Source organism: Cnephaeus nilssonii (genome assembly GCF_951640355.1).
Source record: "Cnephaeus nilssonii genome assembly, contig: SUPER_24_unloc_1, whole genome shotgun sequence".
Taxonomy (NCBI): Eukaryota; Metazoa; Chordata; class Mammalia; order Chiroptera; family Vespertilionidae; genus Cnephaeus; species Cnephaeus nilssonii.
The window spans coordinates 203,683-224,142 of record NW_027645571.1 but is presented as its reverse complement, the minus strand read 5'-3'; the positions used below and the strand labels follow the sequence as shown (position 1 = coordinate 224,142).

General features: G+C 59.3%; 2 protein-coding genes across 2 annotated transcripts in view; both read right to left on the bottom strand.

The window, feature by feature from the left end:
• CYFIP1 (cytoplasmic FMR1 interacting protein 1) overlaps positions 1–8,128 on the bottom strand; it is a 32,320-nt gene extending 24,192 nt beyond the window's left edge. The window contains 9 exon segments of the mRNA XM_079800864.1: positions 455–559; positions 947–1,075; positions 1,179–1,275; positions 2,391–2,572; positions 3,577–3,678; positions 3,897–3,974; positions 4,710–4,799; positions 4,887–5,009; positions 7,990–8,128. Of these exon segments, the coding sequence (XP_079656990.1) occupies positions 455–559; positions 947–1,075; positions 1,179–1,275; positions 2,391–2,572; positions 3,577–3,678; positions 3,897–3,974; positions 4,710–4,799; positions 4,887–5,003 (900 nt within the window). The 5' untranslated portion in view covers positions 5,004–5,009; positions 7,990–8,128.
• Positions 8,129–9,257: 1,129 nt separating this feature from the next.
• NIPA1 (NIPA magnesium transporter 1) lies at positions 9,258–19,942 on the bottom strand. The gene is made up of 5 exons (XM_079800862.1): positions 19,765–19,942; positions 17,315–17,362; positions 16,499–16,589; positions 14,689–14,849; positions 9,258–13,873 (listed from the first exon to the last, which is right to left on the bottom strand). Exons 1-5 carry the CDS (start codon positions 19,928–19,930, stop codon positions 13,362–13,364), a joined length of 978 nt encoding a protein of 325 aa, XP_079656988.1. The 5' UTR covers positions 19,931–19,942; the 3' UTR covers positions 9,258–13,361.
• Between the last annotated feature and the right edge of the window lie 518 nt (positions 19,943–20,460).

Below are 20,460 nucleotides of genomic sequence, written 5' to 3'. Positions count from 1 at the left end.
AGGGGAACGCTCGCTCACTGCCGGCAGGGAGGCCCACGGAAAACGGTTAGGCCGTGTCTACAAACACGGAAAACCTTTACGCTCGCGACCCCAATCCCAGCCCCGGGCTAGCGTCCAACGGACGTGCGCAGACGTGCCCTCAACCTGAGCGGCCCTGTGCTCACCAGTGAGGACCCAGAAACCACCTCCTGCCCATCACGACAGAATGGACCGACAGACGGTGGTGTGACCATCCGGCGGCCTGCGACCCCACGATGGAGCCAAGGACTGCCGCTGTGGGCGCCCACAGGGACAAGTCTAACAGAGCGACCAGCCAGACCAGGGACGCAAGGCGTGGTCCCCTTCGTTCGGGACCACAGCCCGGCAGAGCCTGTGTGGGGAGGAGGGGCGGGAGCAGGCACAACGTCCCAGGACCCCTCACGGTCACACGTCTATAGAAATGTCACTCACTCACCTTGAAAAACTTGTCGATTTTGGACAAGTTTATTCTTTTCTTGGCGTCTAGTTTATAGATGTTGCTGACACTCCCATCCATCAAGTACAGACCAAATCCCATGACCTGAGGAAGCACAAATGGCACAGGAAGCTCAGACCCACAAGCACCTCCAGACATGACACTTCACTCTTTCTCCAGAAAAGCCACTTCAGCCCTGGCCCAGGGGTTGAGTGTCGACCTAGGAACCAGGAGGCCATGGTTCCATTTCTGGTCGGGGCACAGGCCCAGGTCGCAGGCTCGATCCCCAGTAGGGGGCGTGCAGGAGGCAGTTGGTCAATGATTCTCTCTCGTCATTGATGTTTCCCTCTCCCTCTACCTTCCTCTCTGAAATCAACAACAACATATATATATATACAAAAAGGTTGACGAAAGGATCGCAGACCCTGGCTGTCCCTCTCTCCTGGGTCCCTCCCGCCGCGAGGCCCTCGACAGCCGTCCCCGCCCGCGTACTTTGAGGAGCATGTGTTTCTCGCTGGGCGTCAGGTACATCCTGTTCTCGTAGTAATCCACACACAGGTTCACGATGTCCGCCAGGAGCTCTTCGTAGCCAGAGATGACTTCAAGCTGTTGCTGCAGAGACTGGAAGAGGGGAGCCCCATGTCACCAGCTGCTGCAGGTCCTCTGGCCCCCGGAACCCCAGCCATGCCCCCCATCCGCCAGAGCAGGAGCGCACGAGCCTCACCTGTGTGATCTTGTTGTGGTTGGCCAGGAACATGGACAGGTTCTGTGACTCCTGGATGGACTGCGGGTCTGCCATTTTCCGTAGAAACTGAGCAGCCCTGTGCGAGCCGGAGAAAAGAAAACAGTTAATCCGCTAACATGCTTCATGACTCAGAAAAAGAAGAGCCCAGCTGGGGCGGCTCAGTGGTGGAGGCTGGACCCATGAACCGGGAGGTCACAGTTGGATTCCCGGTCAGGGCATAGGCCCGGGTTGTGGGCTCGATCCCCAGTGGGGGGCGTGAGGAGGAAGCCAATCGATGATGCGCCCCATCCGATGTCCATTTCATTTTAAAGACACAGCAGCAGTCGCATGATTTCAGAGGCCATGTAACTACAGCCTATTCAGAGGCAAAGTAAAAACTCTTCCAACTGAATTTTAGAGCTCCGATTCCTGGTGTGGCACGAGGGAACATCAGCCGGCACCTTGTCATCTTGTTCTAGCCAGCCATGACGTCAGCAGGACTGAGGACGGACTCTAGAGAAAGTCTGTCCGTAGACAGCTGGCTCTGCTCTGACCGCCCACCTCCCCGTCCTTGCCACCAGCCACCCACACGTGTTCCAGAAGCACACACCACGCCATGCCCGCCTTTTCCAATCATCTCCTCCGCATTCAAGAAGAAAACCGCCCTGGAGGAGAGCGGGTCTGGGAAACTGGGAAGCTCCACGTGACCGCACGGTGCCAGTCCACAGGGCCAGCTCCACCCACTGCTGGGATGGCACCCTCAGGCTGCAGACCCCACCTGCCCCTTGCCAAACGCCCGTACAGTGACCCCACGGCTCTGTGAGCAGGAAATGGTCTTGTGTGCTTCTGTCTTCCAAGGGTGCTGAGCACCCAACACACACGTGAGTCAAGGGCACATCCAATCCTCGGTTCCAGGCAAAACCCCTGGCCCCGGTCAGGGAGCATGCAGGAGACGACCAATCGATGTGTCTCTCACATCAATGTTTCTCTCTCTCCTTCCTCCCTTTCACTCTCTCTAAAAATCAGTGGAAAAACGCAGTCAGGCGAGGATTCACAAACAACAGCACAGTCCTGGGCCTGGCCAGTCAGCACCGCCAGCCAGCGGCAGTCACTTCCGCACCCCTGGATGCACACCCACCGTGTGCAGGAAGCACAGCTCACCAGGCACTCCCGGGCGCCCTCAGAGGGGCTCAGGCGCAGGGCACGGCTCACCTCTTGTAGGCCGAGTGGTCGTTCTTCACGCTGCACTTCATGTTCTTCAGCTCGTCCAGCACGGCGAACATGTTGATGAACTTGCCCAGCGTGACCAGGTAGGCCTCGGACACGAAGTCCTTCCTCCGCTCCGCGTGGCACAGGCGCCGCACCTCCCCACAAAAACGCTCGATGGCGTTTCTCTGGCGGAAAGAGGGGGGCCAGGAAAATCACTGCCAGCACGGGCAGCCCCATGTGTGGCTTTAACTGCAGAGTCCAGACCCACTCGTAAGACACCACCCGCCCTGCAGGCTGGCCTGCATCCTGGAGGGTCGTGGGTCCCATTCCTGGTCAAAGGCACGTACCCGGGTTACAGGTTCAAACCGGGACCCATGTGGGAGGCCACCCATCGACGTGTCTCTCTCACATCCATGTTTCTCTCTTTCTTCCCATCCCCTCCCTTCCACTCTCTCTAAAAATAAATAGGAAAAATATCCTCGAGTGAGGATTAACCAAGAAATTAAAATTAAAAAAAAAATAAAGTCCTGTCCCTGCGGCCACTCTGCCTAACCAAGGAGCTAGAGGAGCCAAGGCCAGGGAGAGGACCACGTGAGCGAGGGATCAGGGTGAGTTTGAGGAAGAAAACACCCAAAAACCGGATGACTGTAAAGTATAAACCGGCAGAAAGACAAAAGCACCTGGAACCGAGAAAGCAATCTTTACACTCTAGCCGGTTTGGCTCAGTGGATAGAACGTGGGCCTGCGGACTGAAGGGTCCCAGATTCAAGGCCCAGTCAGGGAACACACCCATGTGGCACGCTTGATCGCCAGTGTGGGGCGTGCAGGAGGCAGCCGGTCAATGATTCTCTCTCATCATTGGTTTCTCTCTCCCTCTTCCTCTCCCTTCCTCCCTGAAATCAATAAAAATATTTTTTAAAAATTAATAAGTAAATAAAATACAGAATTCTGCATCCCTCTCAAAACGAAAAACAAGTAACGCAGTCTTCGTGAAGAAACACGAACTGGCTCTCAGAGAAGAGAAGTGAAACGAAAGTGTTTCTTCTGAAATAGCAGGCCACCCTTTCCCCTGCCCGAGGCTCAGCTCCCTTCTGTCTCTGAAGGATTGTGGCTGCTGTGACTCACACGCAGGTGGCTTACTGGGACCCTAGCCCCTGGACCAAACCCTAGGGACATTCTGCTGCCTTACCTGGAAGTACATAAAATTCATCAGTTTTGTGACCTCAGGCTCAAGGACCTCCACGGTTTTCTCGTAAATTTCCACTCTGTTAGGTTGCTCATTACATTTCACCTGGGAATAAACAGGTATGACAAAAGTAAGGCTTCAGCCAGCTAGAAACGAGGGAGGGAAGGCGCTGCCAGCGCTGGGGGTCCCTGACTTCTCATGGGTAGAATTCAGGTGGGGCTGGGCTGTGCAGGTTGGGGGCGCCACCTTGCTGAGCGTGGCCTTGTTGGGCGGGACTGGAGAGGGGGCGTGGCCTGGCTGGGTGAGGCAGGACAGCAGAGTACCTGTGGGATGGCCCGAGAGCAGCTCCTCCAGGTATACAGCATGACGGCGTACCCCTGGCCCTCTTCCAGCATCTCGTTCTGTAAGGGGGCGCAGGGCAAATGTGAGGCACGCAGGGGAGCAACCCTAGCAAAGGAGACGCCACACCGCTCACAGCTACAGGAGCAACCTATCCTGACTCTGCCTTTCACAGACACCACCAGGAGCGTCCTGCTGGGTAGGAGACAGCTGTTAGGAGCTGGTGTCACCGATGCAGTGGTGTGGCTATGACGACCACACCGCTCCTCCCTGCACCCAAAGGTCACGGGTTCGATTCCCAGTCAGGGCACATACCCAGGTTGTGGGTTGGATCCCCGGCCAGGAAGCCGAAGAGAGGCAGTCCATCAATGTTACTCTCTCACCTCTCTCTCTTTCTCTCTCTAAAAAATCAATGAATATGTCATCACGTGAGGATAAAAAAAAGTTACATTGTAGACGTTTACAAAATGTGAAATCTTAAAAATACATAATTAGAACAATGCACTTCATTTACACCATCTGCATCACAAAGGGGTGCATGCATGCAGGGACATGAGAGGGAGAGAAAATGGGCGTCCTCAAAATTCTCTCTGGGCCGTCCGATGATACATTTTCAGAAAGAGCAGGTATTGTTTTATAACAAGAAAAAAAAAGGCTTTTTAAAAAAACAACAACGAGGCATTTCATTCACTCTCTTCTTCCCCAGCAGGCACCCTTTCTGGGTGATACAAAAACGGGGTCACCTGCCACTCGATGTGCCATTACCCCACGCGGGGGGCGGGGGGCGGGGGGCTTACCATGCCAGAATGCACGGTCGCTTGTTCAATGTATCTTGCAATACCCGTGACAAATGCATTTCTGTCTTCAAAGTTCGTGTTGAAATTTGGCTGAAGGGAAGAGAATGACTATTACGTGGAGGTCCGCATCCCAGGAGGCCAGCGTCACAGGCGGCCTGCGGCGGCCCCGGCACCCACCTGGTAGAGCAGGGAGGACGGCGGGGGCTCGATGCAGGGCTGCTGGTCGGGCAGAGGCAGCTCTTCCAGGAGGTCCACGTTGGACAGCGCGTCCTCCAGCGTCACCTGGGCCGCCATCCTGGCCTAGAACACAACGCGAAGCCACCTGTGCTGTGTGGGAGGAAGGGCAGGGCACCCGACTGTCCTGCTCAGGGCTCACCCGCCAGGGAGTCACCACGCAGCCTTGCTGGCTTCGGAGTGGCACGATGCAGGCACACGGGTCACCACGCATGGTTTCACTTCCTGGCCCCCTTCCCACCATGGGCCGCTGTCTCTAGAGGGCTCTTTGGGGGGGGTCGGACACTCCTGCAAGCAGGTTCCATGCTAGGACTCCAAGCACAGGGCCAGCGACAGGGCCGGCTAAGGTGAGGGCTGGGGTGGAGTGACAGGGAGGGCATGTCAGCCGAGCTCAGCCCCAAGGCTGCGTGGGGCAGCGCAGACGCAGAGCGGGATGTCCTCTAAGCACGTGTGCCAGCGGCAGGGGCAGGACGCGGCGCACGGCAGCCTGCCTCCCGCTGAATGCGTCCCTGGCCCGGCCGGGAGACGGGGAGCAGCTCCGTGTCTCGTGGCGGCTTACTCACTGGGCAGCGTCTGAGCGAATCACCGGCCACTGGCAATGCTCAGTGTGGATGCATCTAGCAAGAGGCTTCAAGCCACAGCAGCGGGCACGGAGGCAGAAAGGAGAAGGAAGCCCGCAGGAGCAGGAGCCTGCACCACTCCGGTCACTGGCGATGAGTCAGCAGGAGCCCAGGCCAGGAGCCCAGTGGGACCACAGGGAGCTCGCTGGCATTCACAGAACAACTCCTGACCACGGCCGGGCTCTCCCGCAGGCTTCCAACTTAAAATGTAGCCAATAGTTTCCAATCTACCTGGCATTTTGGGGAAAACACAGCCTTTTTTCTTTCACTACCAACTTCCTTCTATCAGCACAACTTCCTGTTCCACCACTCGGCACAGCGCCCGCCTGTGGACTCGGCCAATGCCCTGCAGAGCCGGCGCGGAGCCCAGTGCATGCCAGGAGCCTCAAAGCGGGCAGCCTCCTGGGTCATAGGTCGGCGCTCAACCAGAGCCACACCGACCGGGCTGAGTTCTCTCTAGAACACGCCTCACGTGGCGGTCCCATCCTAGAGTGCCTACCGACCAACCTCCCAGCAGAAGGGGGACTGCCTGACCGTGCCCTGTGGCCTGTGCAGTCCTGACCTCTCTAGAAGCTGGTGTGGGTGAAGCCAGATCAAAAGCCAGGACAGACAGTCACACAGTGAGAGGGCAGAGGGAACCCTGGCCCACAGGGGAGCCCACCAATGGGTGGGCCCTGAGCAAGCCCCGTGCCTTCCAAGAATACGCCAGCGTGCAAAGATCTCCAAGATCTTGGTGGAAGTGAGCCAGGATGACCGAGTGAGAAGGCATGACGACACGTGCACTACAACCTCCTTGTTCCCAAAGTAACACACACATGAAGCCACGAGTGTGTGTGTGCGCACAGAACAGGCGTGACTGCACGACTGAAGGGGCGGTGCTTGGGTTCCGTACCGTTTACATTTCCTGAGGAGCTGGAGTTCTGAAATTTTTCTCATGACTTAAAAATAGGATTTGAATCGTGACCTAGATACACTTTTCAGACCTTTGTGCCTGCACCCCTCAGCGGCAAAATGGAAGATCCTAAGTGCGGAGTGCTCCGTGAACTAAGCCAGACTGAAGACCACATAAGGACATTCAAAGCCGTAGGAATGGGGAACAGCTGGGCAGCTGAGGGAGTTAGAAACCGGGGGGTGGGGATGTCTACAAAGGACAGCAGGAAGGAACTTGGGGGGATGGCGCCGTTCTGCATTTTGATGGTTGGGCCCGCCACAAGACGACGCATTTGTCAAAACTCGCTGAAAAAGCCCTGACCGGTGTGGCTCAGTGGACAGAGCCTCGGCCTGCTGACTGAAGGGTCCCGGGTTCGATTCCGGTCAAGGGCATGTACCTAGGTTATGGGCACATTCCCAGTCGGGGGTGTGCAGGAGGCAGCTGATGGATGTTTCTCACTCTCTCTCCCTCTCCCTTCCTCTCTGTAAAAAAATCAATAAAATACATTTTTTAAAAAAAAACTCGCTGAAATGTACACCCAAAAGTGAGTTTGACTATATGTACATGTTAAAAATTCCAATACACACACACACAGTTCCCTTCAGCCGGCGGTCTGTCAGCACCAACAGATGGAAGCATTTCCCACCGCAACTCAGCTGGCGGCGACACCCCCTTCCGCCCCCACCGCCCGGGGAGAGGGGGGCTCGGGCCAGCGAGACCGGCCGGGGCCCACGTGACTCGGACGGACTCTCCCTTTGGGCTTGGTCCGAGCCTGCAGACCGGCCGGCTCTCCACCCCGAAGCCACGAAGACCTGCGGACACAGGGGCTCGGCGCCGGGCCGCGCTGCTCCGCGGGGGCGGCGGGCGGCCTCGAGCAGCGACCTGAGCTCCATCCCCGCGGCTCCAACCCCGGGTCCCTCGGGAAACGGGCCCGACACGCCGCCGGGCTCTCGAGGCCGCAGCGAGCCTCTGCGCGGGGCCCCGGGGGCTGTCCCGCTGGGAAGGAACCGCCGCTGAGTCTCGGTCGACCCCCCGACGCGCGGGTCCTGCGGTTCCGGGGGGGGGGGGGGACCCGCGCCGCGGCCCGTGCCCTTTGGACAACGCGGGAGAGGAGGCCCGGCCGCCATTCGGCCTGCAAAACGCGTCCCAAGCCCGTGTCCCAATCGCTCTCCACGTTTCTCTCTCTCCGCCCCCTGCGAGCGCCGCACGCACCCGGGCTCACCCCGAACCCCGCATGGCTGTGCGGGCGGCGCTGCACCCCATCCCCGCGCTCAACAAAGCCCGGGTCACCCCGGGGCCCGCCCCGCGCTTCCGCGGGGCCGCCCCGCTCCCTGCTCCCCAACCATCACCGCCCAGGGCGGGGCCCCGCGGCCGTGCGGCGGGGGAGGCCGCGTCGCCGGAGGCCAAGTCCTGGCCGCCGGCGGGGCGCCTGTCCCGGTTCCGAGGGCTGCCCGGACCCCGCAGGGCCGCGAGGCGGGGCGGTCTCGGTCCTAACCTGGGTCCGCGGCGGCGGCGGCTCGGGGGGTCCCGGGCGGGCCTGGGAGTTTCCAGCCGGAGTGAGTCACCCGGGCGGGTCGGGAATGCGCCAGGAAACACCCGCCTCCTCCCCTTCCTCCCGGGGCGGGGGCTCTCCCGGCTCGGCCCCTTCCTCCTGGCGCTCCTCCCTCCCGCCCAGCGCCGCGCCCTGCGCACCTGATAGGCTGGAATAGTGAATTGGGCGGGACCAAATGCGTGTCGAACAACGCCGATAGGATGGACCAGGGATATGGGCGGTACCAAGTTTTTGGGGCGGGACTATACCTGAGCCAGGAAATCCGGGTATGGAGGAATGCGCGAATAGGCTGGACCAGGGCAATGGGCGGGATCAAATGCTGGAGGCAGGCCTAGATCAGAGCCCGGATATCCGGGGGTCGGCACACATCGACGATAGGCTGGTCCAGGGCTATGGGCGGGGTGTGTTGGGAATGCGGAAGGGCTGGACCAATTGCTGGGTGTGAAGGGGGCGGGACTGTAGCGAGGTGAGGCCAAATCCTTGGGGCGGGTAGGGCTCAGTTTAGGGCTTACTTGGTAGGAATCCGCGAATAACTGCGGTTTTATTATTATTATTTTTAAATTCGTTCTTTTTAAAAAATATGTTTATTGATTTCAGAGAGAAAGGGAGAGGGAGAGACAGAAACATCGATGAGAGAGCATCACTGATTGGCTGCCTCCTGTGGATCCAGCCCTCACCCCCGGCTCGTGCCCTGACCGGGAATCGAACCCGGGACCCTTCAGGCCACAGGCGGGCGCTCTATCCGCTGAGCCACACCCGCCAGGGCTAATTCATTCTTTTAAAAAATATTTTTAATTGACTTCAGAGAGAGGAACATCCATGATGAGAGGGACGCACGGACCGGCTGCCTCCTGCACGCCCCCCGGGGTCCCGCCCGGCACCTGCCCAGGAACCCGGGGGTTCGAGCGGGTGGACACGGTGAAGGGGTGAAGCCGCACCAAGTGGCAGTTACAACAGGCAGGGGGGTAACGTACCGCACGGGGACTACGGACACCTTCTTCTGTCTGAAGTCAGTGAAAACCGGTTTTAACAAAGAAAGCCGTCCCCACAGGACTTCCTGTCTCCTAGCTCTGCCCCAAGATGTGCACAGGCCGGCACTCCCTCCGGCGGGAGCGGGCCAGGCTCCTCATTTCTACAGGACCCGCCGGGTGAGGAAGCAGAATACGAAACAGCCACAGACACGTCCAATAACGGGTAAGACACAGCAGGTGTCCGGCTGGAAATGGTATTTTATTTTAAAACACACCCAGGTTAATCAATACTGGAAATCTCAATAAATAGCCTTTTTATTTACATAAGGCAATGACATGCTCGGACTACTGCTAGACAGCGGAACGGAAGCAGGTCTTAGCCGTGGACACGTGTGCGCGCGCGGTAACTGGACGCTCCCGGCACATGGACACGGAAACCCTGTGCCGCAGCCCATCCGCCTTCTACATGTTTTCATCCCCATGTCTCCCTCTCTTTCATGATCCTACCCCACGTCACAGGAAAGGAATGGTTATTTAAAAAGGCAAAAAAAAAAGACTCAGGAATGATACTTAAACACAGTAGCCTTGCGTTTTCCCAAAGTGCAGAAACAGTGGCGTGAACGTGTGTGTGTGTGTGTTGGGGGCTGTTATTCTATCCTGACAAATGAAATACCTTCTGCACGTGACCCACGCTTTGGCACTAGTGGCTCGGGAGCTCCTGGCCCTCACCTGTGCCAGGTGGTTCGTGGTCGGGGGAGGCGGCTGGAAAGCAGGAGGCTCGGCTTCCTTCACTGCAAACCGAAGGCGCCAGCACCCGCCTGGCTCACCAGCCACAGACTCTCCCGCCGGGTCCCCTGGGCAGAGCCTGCGAGGAGCCGTCACCACGGCCCGGCTCGCCCGGCGCGGCCTCTGAAAGCCCGTTTCGTTCCCAGGTGGCGGCGGCAGCGGGATGCAGGAAACCCTTGCTTTTTAAAACAAAAGGGAGAATGAAAGCTTCACGGGACGATGCCAACTTCTCACCCAAGCGCCTCCCCTTTGCTTCGTCGGTGCTGGAAGCAGCACGGTCCTGAGCTGACAGGAGGCCGGGATGGGGCCGCATTTCCACGGGGTCCCCCCCCCCCGGCCCCCTGACACCGTCACCGCCCCCGGAGGCTGCCAGCAGGTGCCCAAGTGCAGGCACCCCGAGACAGGCGACCTGGGGAACCATCCCTCCCTTTTCGAGGTAGAGAGACGGAGGCACAGAAAGGTGAAGGGACTCACCGCGAACGAACAGGTTCAAGGAGAAAGAGGGAAAAGAACGCCAACCCTGTCCCGGCCACGCTCTGGGCCTCGGCTGCGCCCCGTACCACGGGCACATGGGAGCTGCGTTGACTTACACGTCCCCGCTCCACCGCGTGTCCACTTTCTACTAGATGGTATGTTTTTTGATGTGACAAACTGACATTTCCTTAAAATAGAATTATCTTGTTGCATTTACGAGCACGTGAGGAATGTGCATGGGAATACATTAGTGAGAGGAGGCCAGACCCTCCTTCCCGTGTCCGTCCTTCTTCGTCTGTTCACGTACCAGACGGGAGGTGTGAGGATCTGGCCATCGAAGCTACAGGACGAAGGGGAGTGGGCGGAGGAATGCAGACAGCGAGGTGCTAGACACGACTGGCCGTCCTGCGTGATGTCTGGTGGGCAAACACTCTCTCCCTTTCTAACTCGAGTCCCAGACTCCTAACTGGGTGGGAGCGCACCTCCGGGGCCCGCACATGGACGTGTTCCTGGGAGCAAGGCGAAGCGAGCAAAGGAGTTCCTGTGATGTTGTGGGTCCCTGAGAAGGCAGAACGCCAGGTTCCGACCAGTCCTGCTCGGTGGGCGGGGGGACCAGGCCTTCGGAGCCCGGGAGCCCATCAGGCAGCACAAGCGCGCTTCCCTGTCCAGCTTCCCCTCGGCCACAGGAGGCCCTCGCCGGGACCCAGGTGGCGTCCGAAAAGAGCCAGGGGCAGAGGTCCGCCGGCAGTCAGAGCCTCTGGGGCGGCTCCCGAGGGGCCGAGCAGGCTGGGGAAGAGGTGTCTCTCCCAACAAGACTCACCCCGTCTCCACGGCCAACGTGGCCGCCCTCCCGAGAGACACGGGTCTCGAGGGCGTTACGACCGTCTAACCGCCTGGAGCCAGCACAGAGCTGACAGGGAGCTGAGCTGTGGAGAACCAGAGGCGACCACACCCTCTGATGGTCCCTTCCCGTGGACGGAAACCCAAAGGGGAAGACCAAAGAGCAATCAGGGCGGCTGGGATGAGCTTCTGCAAACAAAGGCAAATGCAATCACGGCCCGGCCGGCTCGGCTCAGGGGTCAGCGTGGACCTAGGAACCAGGAGGTCACGGTTCCATCCCCGTAGGGAGCGTGCAGGAGGCAGCCGCAATCCCAAATGAATGACGAAGACATGGATCTGGAAGATCAATAACCTGTCGGTCAGGTGTGAACCTGGGAGGCCACCTGGGCTGGGACCCACCACTTCCGAGGGGTTATTAATACTTCGAGGCTTTGACTCTAAAAAAAATAAAATAAAATAAAGCACAGGGATGGCAATCCCGACGCCGCCGTCTCCTGTAACAAGGACCACCAGCGGGCCCGGCAGCTGAGCCTCACGTGAAGCCGTCACAAAGCACATGGCTCGTCCATCGGAGCCACCACCTGCCCCCCACGAGCAGCGGGCGGGGCCTGCATCCCCACAGCGGCCGACGACCGAAAACCAAACGTGGAGAGCTGATGGGGAGGGACGACGCCTTTGAGCACGTGGCAGCTATCATCAAGCAAGTATTTTTAACGTTTAAGTAATTTTGTTGCTGCTGTCAGCTCGTGCACCCCCGACAAGCCTCGATCGTCATGTGAGCTTTGACCTCGTAAATGGGCTCTTCCCTCGGTTAGACCCTCGCCCTGCTGGCCGCCTCTTGGCTCACGCGTGAGGGGCCGACCAACCGTGGGTCTTGAGAAGGGTTCTGGTTTTTGGCTGGAAAAGCCCATTTTTTCCTTCTCTGAGTGACTTCCACGGGGGATCATCTGATGCCGAGGTCGGCTCCACGGAGTCCACGCCCCCAGCCTCACCTTCCAGCTCGGCACAGCGCCGTTTCGCTATGACCTCGCCCGCGAAGGACACATTATTCCGTGAACAGCACGGCGCACGCTCGGCCTGGTCCCAGGTAACACACGCGGGAGGGTCTCTGACCCAAATCCTGGCCTCACCGGCCGCCAGGCTGCACTTCAGACGCTGAATGAGGCGGGTGAGCGACCCTGGGGGCTCTGCCGTCCCCGACAGCCGGGCGCAGGCCGGACGCATCGCTTTCACGTTTCGCGGGGAACTCACCGTGTGTGTTCCTTCCAATCGGACGGGCCTCGGCCTCCCTGGGCCCCCCGCCTCGTTCCGAATCACAGGGGACGCACAGGCCAGCCGCTGACCACGCACCCTCCCGTCTAACAGCCCGACGACCAGGTGTCAGAGGTCACGTCTTCTGAGCGGCCACGACGTTCACGGGATTTGGGATCCCAGCCCCACGGACGGAAGGCGGACGAGGGGCCTCCTGCTCCTCCGGTCACGTCCTCACGGGGCAGCGACGACGTGTGCACGGGCCCAGCTCTCTCACGTGTCTTCCGTCCTGACTCTGCCCACGCTGTCACCGACGGCCCCTTCGCACACGCGTGTTCTGACAGTCACATGACAGCGTGAGCGTTGCTGTCAGCCCAGAAAGCAGACGCACAGCCACGGCCAGATGAAGTGCAAACAGTTCAAGTGGTAAAGGCACTGAAATCGACGCACGCTCCTGGGCGTCCCCCCAACAGCGGGCGCTGCCGGCCGGTCCCTCTTCTCGCTCCACCTGCCACGGACGGACGCGTCCCGGTGTCGGGGAGGGGGAGCCAGCTGGAGGATCAGACACAAGTGAACGCAGACAGACAGCCGACGCGGATGAGGTGAGGGGGGCTTAATGCAAACAACACGCCGACGGGGCCATGTCCGTGTGGAGCCAGATCTCCGGGCCGGCCGGCCCTCCCTTCCCGGGAGGCACCTGCTGCCGGCAAGGACGAACCGGAGGGAGCCCATCCTTCTTTGCCACGAGAAACAACGTCCGGAGGCTGACAGGAACGGGGACACACACGGATCCCTCTCCTCAGAGCGACGGCGCCCCGGACCAACGTGACCCCGGGGAGGGCGAGGCCCCGGCTGCCCACCGGACCCCACGCCCGCCGAGGCCCCACCAACTCCAACGCCCGCGACGTCGGGGCTCTCGTCCTGCGCCTCCATCAGATCCCGAAACCACACCCCTTCCCTGCTCCTCGGGGGGGCCCCCCCGGCCCCCGCCTCCTAGTCCGCCTTCAGGTTGGGCTTGTTCATCTCCCCGAGGCTGAAGTTGAACTCCTTGAACACCTGGATGAGGACGATGCCCACGGACACGGTGGTGAAGCCGCAGGCCATGCCCAGCGAGTCCACCAGGCCCACGTTGCTCCACTCGCGGAAGAGGATGGCGGAGGCCAGCAGGACCAGCGTGGTGAAGACCACGTAGTAGATGGCCCCGAACACGGACGAGTCGAAGCACTCGAGCGCCTTGTTGATGTAGCGGAACTGCACGATGATGCTGCAGCCCAGCACGGCCAGCAGCACCAGGCAGAGGCACAGGGCGCGCCGGCTGCTCGGGTTGTTGTGCAGCAGGTCCTGGGCGGCCAGCCCGATGCCCTTGGTGGAAGGCACGGTGAAGCTCCCCAGCAGGGAGCAGATGCTGATGTAGACCATGATGTTGGTGGGTCCGTGCGCCGGCGCGATCCAGAAGATGAGCAGCAGCAGCATGAGCAGCACGATGCACAGGTAGCCCACGAACACTGCAAGACACGGCGCGCGCCGGCTTATCGGACTGCGGCTGTAAAAAGCACCTTTATTGCCCTGGCCGGTGTGGCTCAGTGGATAGAGCGTCGGCCTGAGGACTGAAAGGTCCCAGGTTCGATTTGGGTCAAGGGCACATGCCTGGGTTTCGTGCTCAGCCCCCAGTGCGGGGGGAGGGTGCAGGAGGCAGCCAATCAATGATTCTCTCTCATCATCGATGTTTCTCTCTCTCTCTCTCCCTCTCCCTTCATCTCTAAAAAATCAAATATATTTAAAAAAGTACTTTTATTGATTTTAGAGACGAAGGGGGAGGAAGAGAGAGAGAAACATCCACGATGAGAGAGAATCATCGGCCCTAGGTGGTTTGGCTCAGTGGATAGAGCGTCGGCCTGAGGACTGAAGGGTCCCGGGTTAGATTCCGGTCGGGGCACATGCCTGGGTTGTGGGCTTGATCCCAGTGGGGGGCGTGCAGGAGGCAGCCAGTCCATGACTCTCTCTCATCAGGGATGTTTCTCTCTCTCTCCCTCTCCCTTCCTCTCTTTCTAAAAATCAATAAAAACGTATTTTTAAAAATACGTAGAAAAAAAGAGAGCGGCCTCTGTGGGGAACGTGAAGGTAAGTCACCCAGGGTCAGGGCTCTGTGTCACATGGGGGGACGGGGGGGAGGGGGGGGCGTGGGGCCGGGACACAGGTGGCCCCCAGCTCGAGGCCCAGAGCGGACCCAGCTGGCCAGGCCGGAGACAGGGCCACTGCATCAGGCCGGCAGAGGGTCTCGGGGTCACGCCACGGCGCTTGGGGGCGGCAGAGGGCTCACCTGGGTTGGTCAGCTTCTCCTCCAGCTCGGCCTGCGTGGTCACACTCTCGGACTTCGGGGAGTGGATGATCAGCACGACAGAGCCCGCACAGCTGAGCAGACACCCCAACTTGCCCAGGATGTTGAGCTTCTCTTTCAGGAGGTACGAGGCTAAAATGGACCTTCGAGGAAAGGAAAGAGGAGTCCAGGCTGGAATCGGGCCCTCCGACCGGCTTCCACTCAAGAAAACCCACCTTTCCTCGGCGGCCGGATTTTACTTTTTGGTTTTTAAGAGTAGAAAAATGAGCAACTTCTTGGGCATTAATTCAACACAAATAGGATTTTCATACAAACTCCACGCATAACCAATACCCCGTGAATGACTCCACTCATCGTTATTCAGTGGATATGAAAGGCACCAGGGTTGCAAAGTAAGTTTTACGGCTGACAAAAATAAAAATAATGCACCTTATTTAAAATATCCTAATAAAATGGCAATATGCAAATTAACCATCACTCCACTACATAAGCCACGCCCACCAGCCAATCAGGGCGCCCTCACCCGTGCACCAGGCCTCTATCCTATCTAATAAAAGAGTAATATGCAGATTGACCATCACTCCAACACACAATATGGCTGCCCCCATGTGGTCAAAGATCCTGCCCCCATGTGGACACAAGATGGCCACCACAAGATGGCCAACAGGAGAGAGCAGTTGGGAGGCACCCAGCCTGCAAGGGAGGGCAGTTGGAGGTGATCAACCCTGCAGGAGAGGGCAGTTAGGGGTGACCAGGCCGGCAGAGGAGGGAAGTTGGGGGCAAACAGGCTGGCAGCGGAGTGGTTAGGGGGTGATCAGGCTGGTAGGCAGAAGCGGTTAGGGGCAATCAGGAAGGCAGGCAGGCAAGCAGTTGGGAGCCAGCAGACCTGGATTGTGAGAGGGATGTCTGACTGCCCGTTTAGGCCCAATCCCACCAGGATCGGGCCTAAACAGGCAGTTGGACATTCCTCCAGGAGTCCCAGATTGGAGAGGGTACAGGCTGGGTTGAGGGACAACCCCCCGCCGTGCACGAATTTCGTGCACTGGGCTTCTAGTATATATATAATCAAAACACCCATGTTAAGTAGGCAAGTGGGATATCAAAATTGCTAAAATAATGACAAGTAACTCATGATCAAAACATGTAAGACCTGGCCGGTATCCCAGTGGTTAGAGCAGCAGCCGACGCCTGGCAGAGTCACGGGTTGGATTCCCGGTCAAGGGCATGAACCTGGGTTGCAGGTTCGATCCCCAGACCCGGTCAGGGCGCAAGCGGGAAGCAACCAATTGATGTTTCTCTCTCACATCAATGTTTCTCTCTCTCTCTCCCTCTCCTTTCTTTTTTTTTTTTTAATATATTTTATTGATTTTTTACAGAGAGGAAGAGAGAGGGATAGAGAGTTAGAAACATTGATGAGAGAGAATCATCGATCAGCTTCCTCTTGCACACCCCCTACTGGGGATGTGCCCGCAACCAAGGTACATGCCCTTGACCGGAATCGAACCTGGGACCCTTGAGTCCGCAGGCCGACGCTCCATCCACTGAGCCAAACCGGTTTCGTCTCCCTCTCCTTTCTACTCTCTCTAGGAATCAATGGAGAAAATATCCTTAGATGAGGATAATTCACACAACTGAACGTGGAGGAATAAATTAAACCACACTGAGGAAAATACCAAAGAACTTTCTTCAGCGACAATTTCACTTTTACTGTTTGATCAGAAACACTGAACATAAAAAGTTCATATCATCATCTATCTATCCATCCATCTAAACAACACATCCCAGCTCTCACCCGAACGGCACGCCGAGGGCACCCAGGGGCGTCACCAGGACTGTGGGCACCGCCGTGTAAGCCAGGAAGTTTCCGATCTGGCCGACAGCCACTGCCGAGAGAACCAAAGGGCGTCACTCAGAGCCGCGGACCGCTCCCGTCCGCAGAGGCTCTGCCCAGGAAAGCGTCTTCTTCCCACTCCTCGCGAGAAGCCAGAGGTGGGGCGTCTTCCTATCGGCCAGGCCAACGCATCCCTTTCAAAAAGAACCGTGCAGCCCAGCCCGCTGGCCCGGGGGTCACGCTTCAACCAACGAACCAAGAGGTCCCTGGTTCTAATCCCGGTCGGGGCACAGGCCCGGGCTGCGGGCTCGATCCCCAGTGTGGGGCGTGCAGGAGGCAGCCGATCCATGGCTCTCTCTCATCATAGATGTTTCTCTCCCTCTCCCTCTCTGAAATCAATAAACATATATTTTCTTGATGAAAGGAAGGAAGGAAGGGAGGGAGGGAGGAAGGAAGGAAGGAAGGAAGGAAGGAAGGAAGGAAGGAAGGAAGGAAGGAAGGAAGGAAAGAAGGGGGGAGGGAGGGAGGGAGGGAGGGAGGGAGGGAGGGAGGGAAAGAAGGAAGGAGGGAGGGAGGGAGGGAAGGAGGGAGGGTAGAAAGGAAGAAGGGAGAGAGGGAGGGAGGGAGGGAAGGAAGGAGGGAAGGAAGAAGGGAGAGAGGGAGGGAGGGAGGGAAGGGAGAGAGGGAGGGAGGGAGGGAAGGAAGGAGGAAAGGAAGGAGGGTAGGAAGGAACGAGGGAGGGAGGGAGGTCAAGGTCCCCCCACACAGGGTACTTACTTGCGATGGTGCCTGCCCACCACACCACGTCTGTTAAGTAGGAGGTGCCTAGGACAGAGTGAGACACAGGTCAGAAAAGCAAGAAGCCAGAGGTGGCCCTGGCCGGTGTGGCTCAGTGGATGGAGCGTCAGCCTGCGGACTGAAGGGTCCTGGGTCCAATTCCCCTCAAGGGCACATGCCTAGGATACGGGCTCCATCCCCAGTAGGGGGCGTGCAGGGGGCAGCCCATCCATGCTTCCCTTTCATCATGGATGTTTCTCTCTCTCCCCCTCTCCCTTCTCTAAAATCAAGAAAAATGTATTTTAAGCCCTAACCAGTGTGGCTCAGTGGATAGAGCGTCGGCCTTCGGACTGAAGGGTCCCAGGTTCGATTCCGGTCAAGGGCATGTACCTTGGTTGTGGGCACATCCCCAGGAGGAGGTGTGCAGGAGGCAGCTGATGGATGTTTCTCTCTCATCGATGTTTCTAACTCTATCTCTATCCCTTCCTTTCTGTAAAAAAAATCAATAAAATATATTTTTAAAAAAAAGACAAGCGTGATGCCAGCCGATGTGCCTTTAAAAAAAAAAGTATTTTAAAAATTAAAAAGAAGGCGGCGGCAGTGGTTTGCAAGCTGAAGAAAAGAATTACGTGACAAATGAAGCTGGAGGCAATGAGGACGCCCTGTCCAGTGAGGCTCAGTGGGTGGGAGGGAGGGTGAGAAAGGCAGGGGCTCGGCAGGCCCCCGGCTGCTCCGTTGCCGCCCTCCCCCAGCACACAGGGGAGTGGAGCGTCCCCTGGCAGCCGGGCAGCCGGGCGTGCAGGTGACTCCAGCCCGACCCCGCCTGGCCCCGAGGGAGAGCTGCCATCGGCGTGCAGCCCACGCCGGGCACCAGGACAGGTGAGTGAGCCGGCCCCACCAGCCTCCTCTCTCTCTCTTCTTCGTGTGGAAACAGCCTCAGGTGAGCCAGGCCCCGGCGTCTAGCTCTCACCGCCTTCCTTATCGGAGATCTCCCCTCGGGCTGGCCAGCGGCCCACACGGCTACCGTCTCAGGCCTGGCAGGACCCGGGATCCCGTGACCTGGCGGCGGCCACAGGTTCAGTCACTCCGCTCCGAGTACCTTCAAGAAAGCTCTCCACTCTTTCCATCAAACAGGAGATCCAGCCCGGCCAGCGGGGCTCAGGGGCCCAGCACCGACCTAGGAACCGGGAGGTCACGGCCCGATGCCCGGTCGGGGCACAGGCCCGGGTTGTGGGCTCGACCCCCTGTGGGGGTGGGTGGGCAGGGCATTCAGAAGGCGGCTGATCCCTGAGTCTCTCTCACCGTGGATGTTTCTCCTCTCCCTTCCTCTCTGAAATGAACACAGACATATTTTTAAAACGATAAACAAAACACCCATGACTTGATCGTTCCACTCCACGTCCCAGGCCCCTCCATGTGTCTCCGGAAGGCACTCCAGGCGGATGGAGGGCTCTCAGAGAGGCCGGCCTGCGTCTGGAATGTGAGCTGTGACATGAATGTCATTCTCCACCGCAAACCTGGAACCCGGGCGTCTCATCCTGCCCCAGGGGCTCTTTTTCTACCTTTTAAATGCTTTCATTTTTATTTATTTATTCACTTACTTATTTTTATTATATTTCTACAGACTTCAGAGAGGAAGGGAGAGGTAGAGAGAAACACCCCGCCCTGGGGATCGAGCCCACAGCCCTGGCCTGTGCCCTGACCTCCCGGTTCCTAGGTTGCCGCTCGGCCCCGGGGCCACGCCGGCCGGGCCAGCAGCTCCGAACCCACTCGGAGGACCCCGCTGACGCCCGTCGGTGTCGGTGCACAGCAGCCGCCCGCGCCCTCAGCAGTGTCCCCGCGCCCCCGGGCACGCGGGGCCGGGCGCACGCTCCCGGCACGGTCACCCCCAAGCGCAGGGCGGGGCCGGTTTGCTGGGGCGTCCCCCGCGCAGGGCTCCGCGGGCCCATTTCGGGGTTATTCACGGGCCCGGCATCTCCTCCGCTCGGGGTCAGAGGGTTCACATCCGAACCCAAGAAGGATCCACGCAGGACCCGGGCGCAGCGCCCCCAGGAGGGTCCAGCCCCCTCGCCGCCCGGCCGGCCGAGCGCGCAGTGCTCACGGGGCCACGGCGGAACCGGGCGGGGCTGCGGCCACTTCGGGGGCCCTGTACCCCGGGCGGTTTCCCGGGGACGGACCGGGAAGGAGGAAGCCGCGGGCGGGACCGACCCTGTCATCGGAACCAGGCCTCCCCGGCCACCCGGAAGGGAGGGAAGCGGTGGCGGCGACGGAACTCGCGTCGCTCGCTCGGGGCGCCCGGGGAGCGAAGGGCGGGGGGGGGGTCCCGGCTGCTTCGGAGGCGGCCCAGGTGGAGATGGGTCCGGTGCGCGCCGCGTCCCCGTGCCCGGTGGAGGCGGGACCCCGGGCGCACCGGGTAGCGGCCACCCCTCCACCCCCGCGGCCCGCCCTACCTCGCCGCTTGGCGCGCACGATGCCCTTCTTCTGCAGCACGAACGTGGACCCGTTCACCAGGCTCGACACGACGGCCACGCCCAGGCCGAGCGACACGGCCGCGGGGCTCGGGCTGCGCGCCCCCTCCCCGGCCGCCGCCGCTGCCGCCGCCGCCGCAGTCCCCATTCCGCCCGCGCCGCTCTCTGCGCCTGCGCCTGCGCGCGCCGGGGCGGGGGCGGGGCAAGAAGGTGTTGGGGCGGGGCCACGCTGAGGGGCGGGATGGAAAGGGCTCCTGTGTCCCAGGGTCCTGGACCAGGTGCCCTGCTTTGTAGGGAGCAAAAATTTTTTTTTTAATATATTTTATTGATTTTTTACAGAGAGGAAGAGAGAGGGATAGAGAGTTAGAAACATCGATCAGCTGCCTCTTGCACACCCCCTACTGGGGATGTGCCCGCAACCAAGGTACATGCCCTTGACCGGAATCGAACCTGGAACCCTTGAGTCCGCAGGCCGACGCTCTATCCACTGAGCCAAACCGGTTCAGGCTAGGGAGCAAAATTTTAAAATATATATATTTTTATTGATTTCAGAGAGGATGGGAGAGGGAGAGAGAGACAGAAACATCAATGATAAGAGAACCATTGATCAGCTGCCTCCTGCACGCCCCCTAGCCAGCAACCCCGGGCATGTGCCCTTGACTGCAATCGAACCTGGGA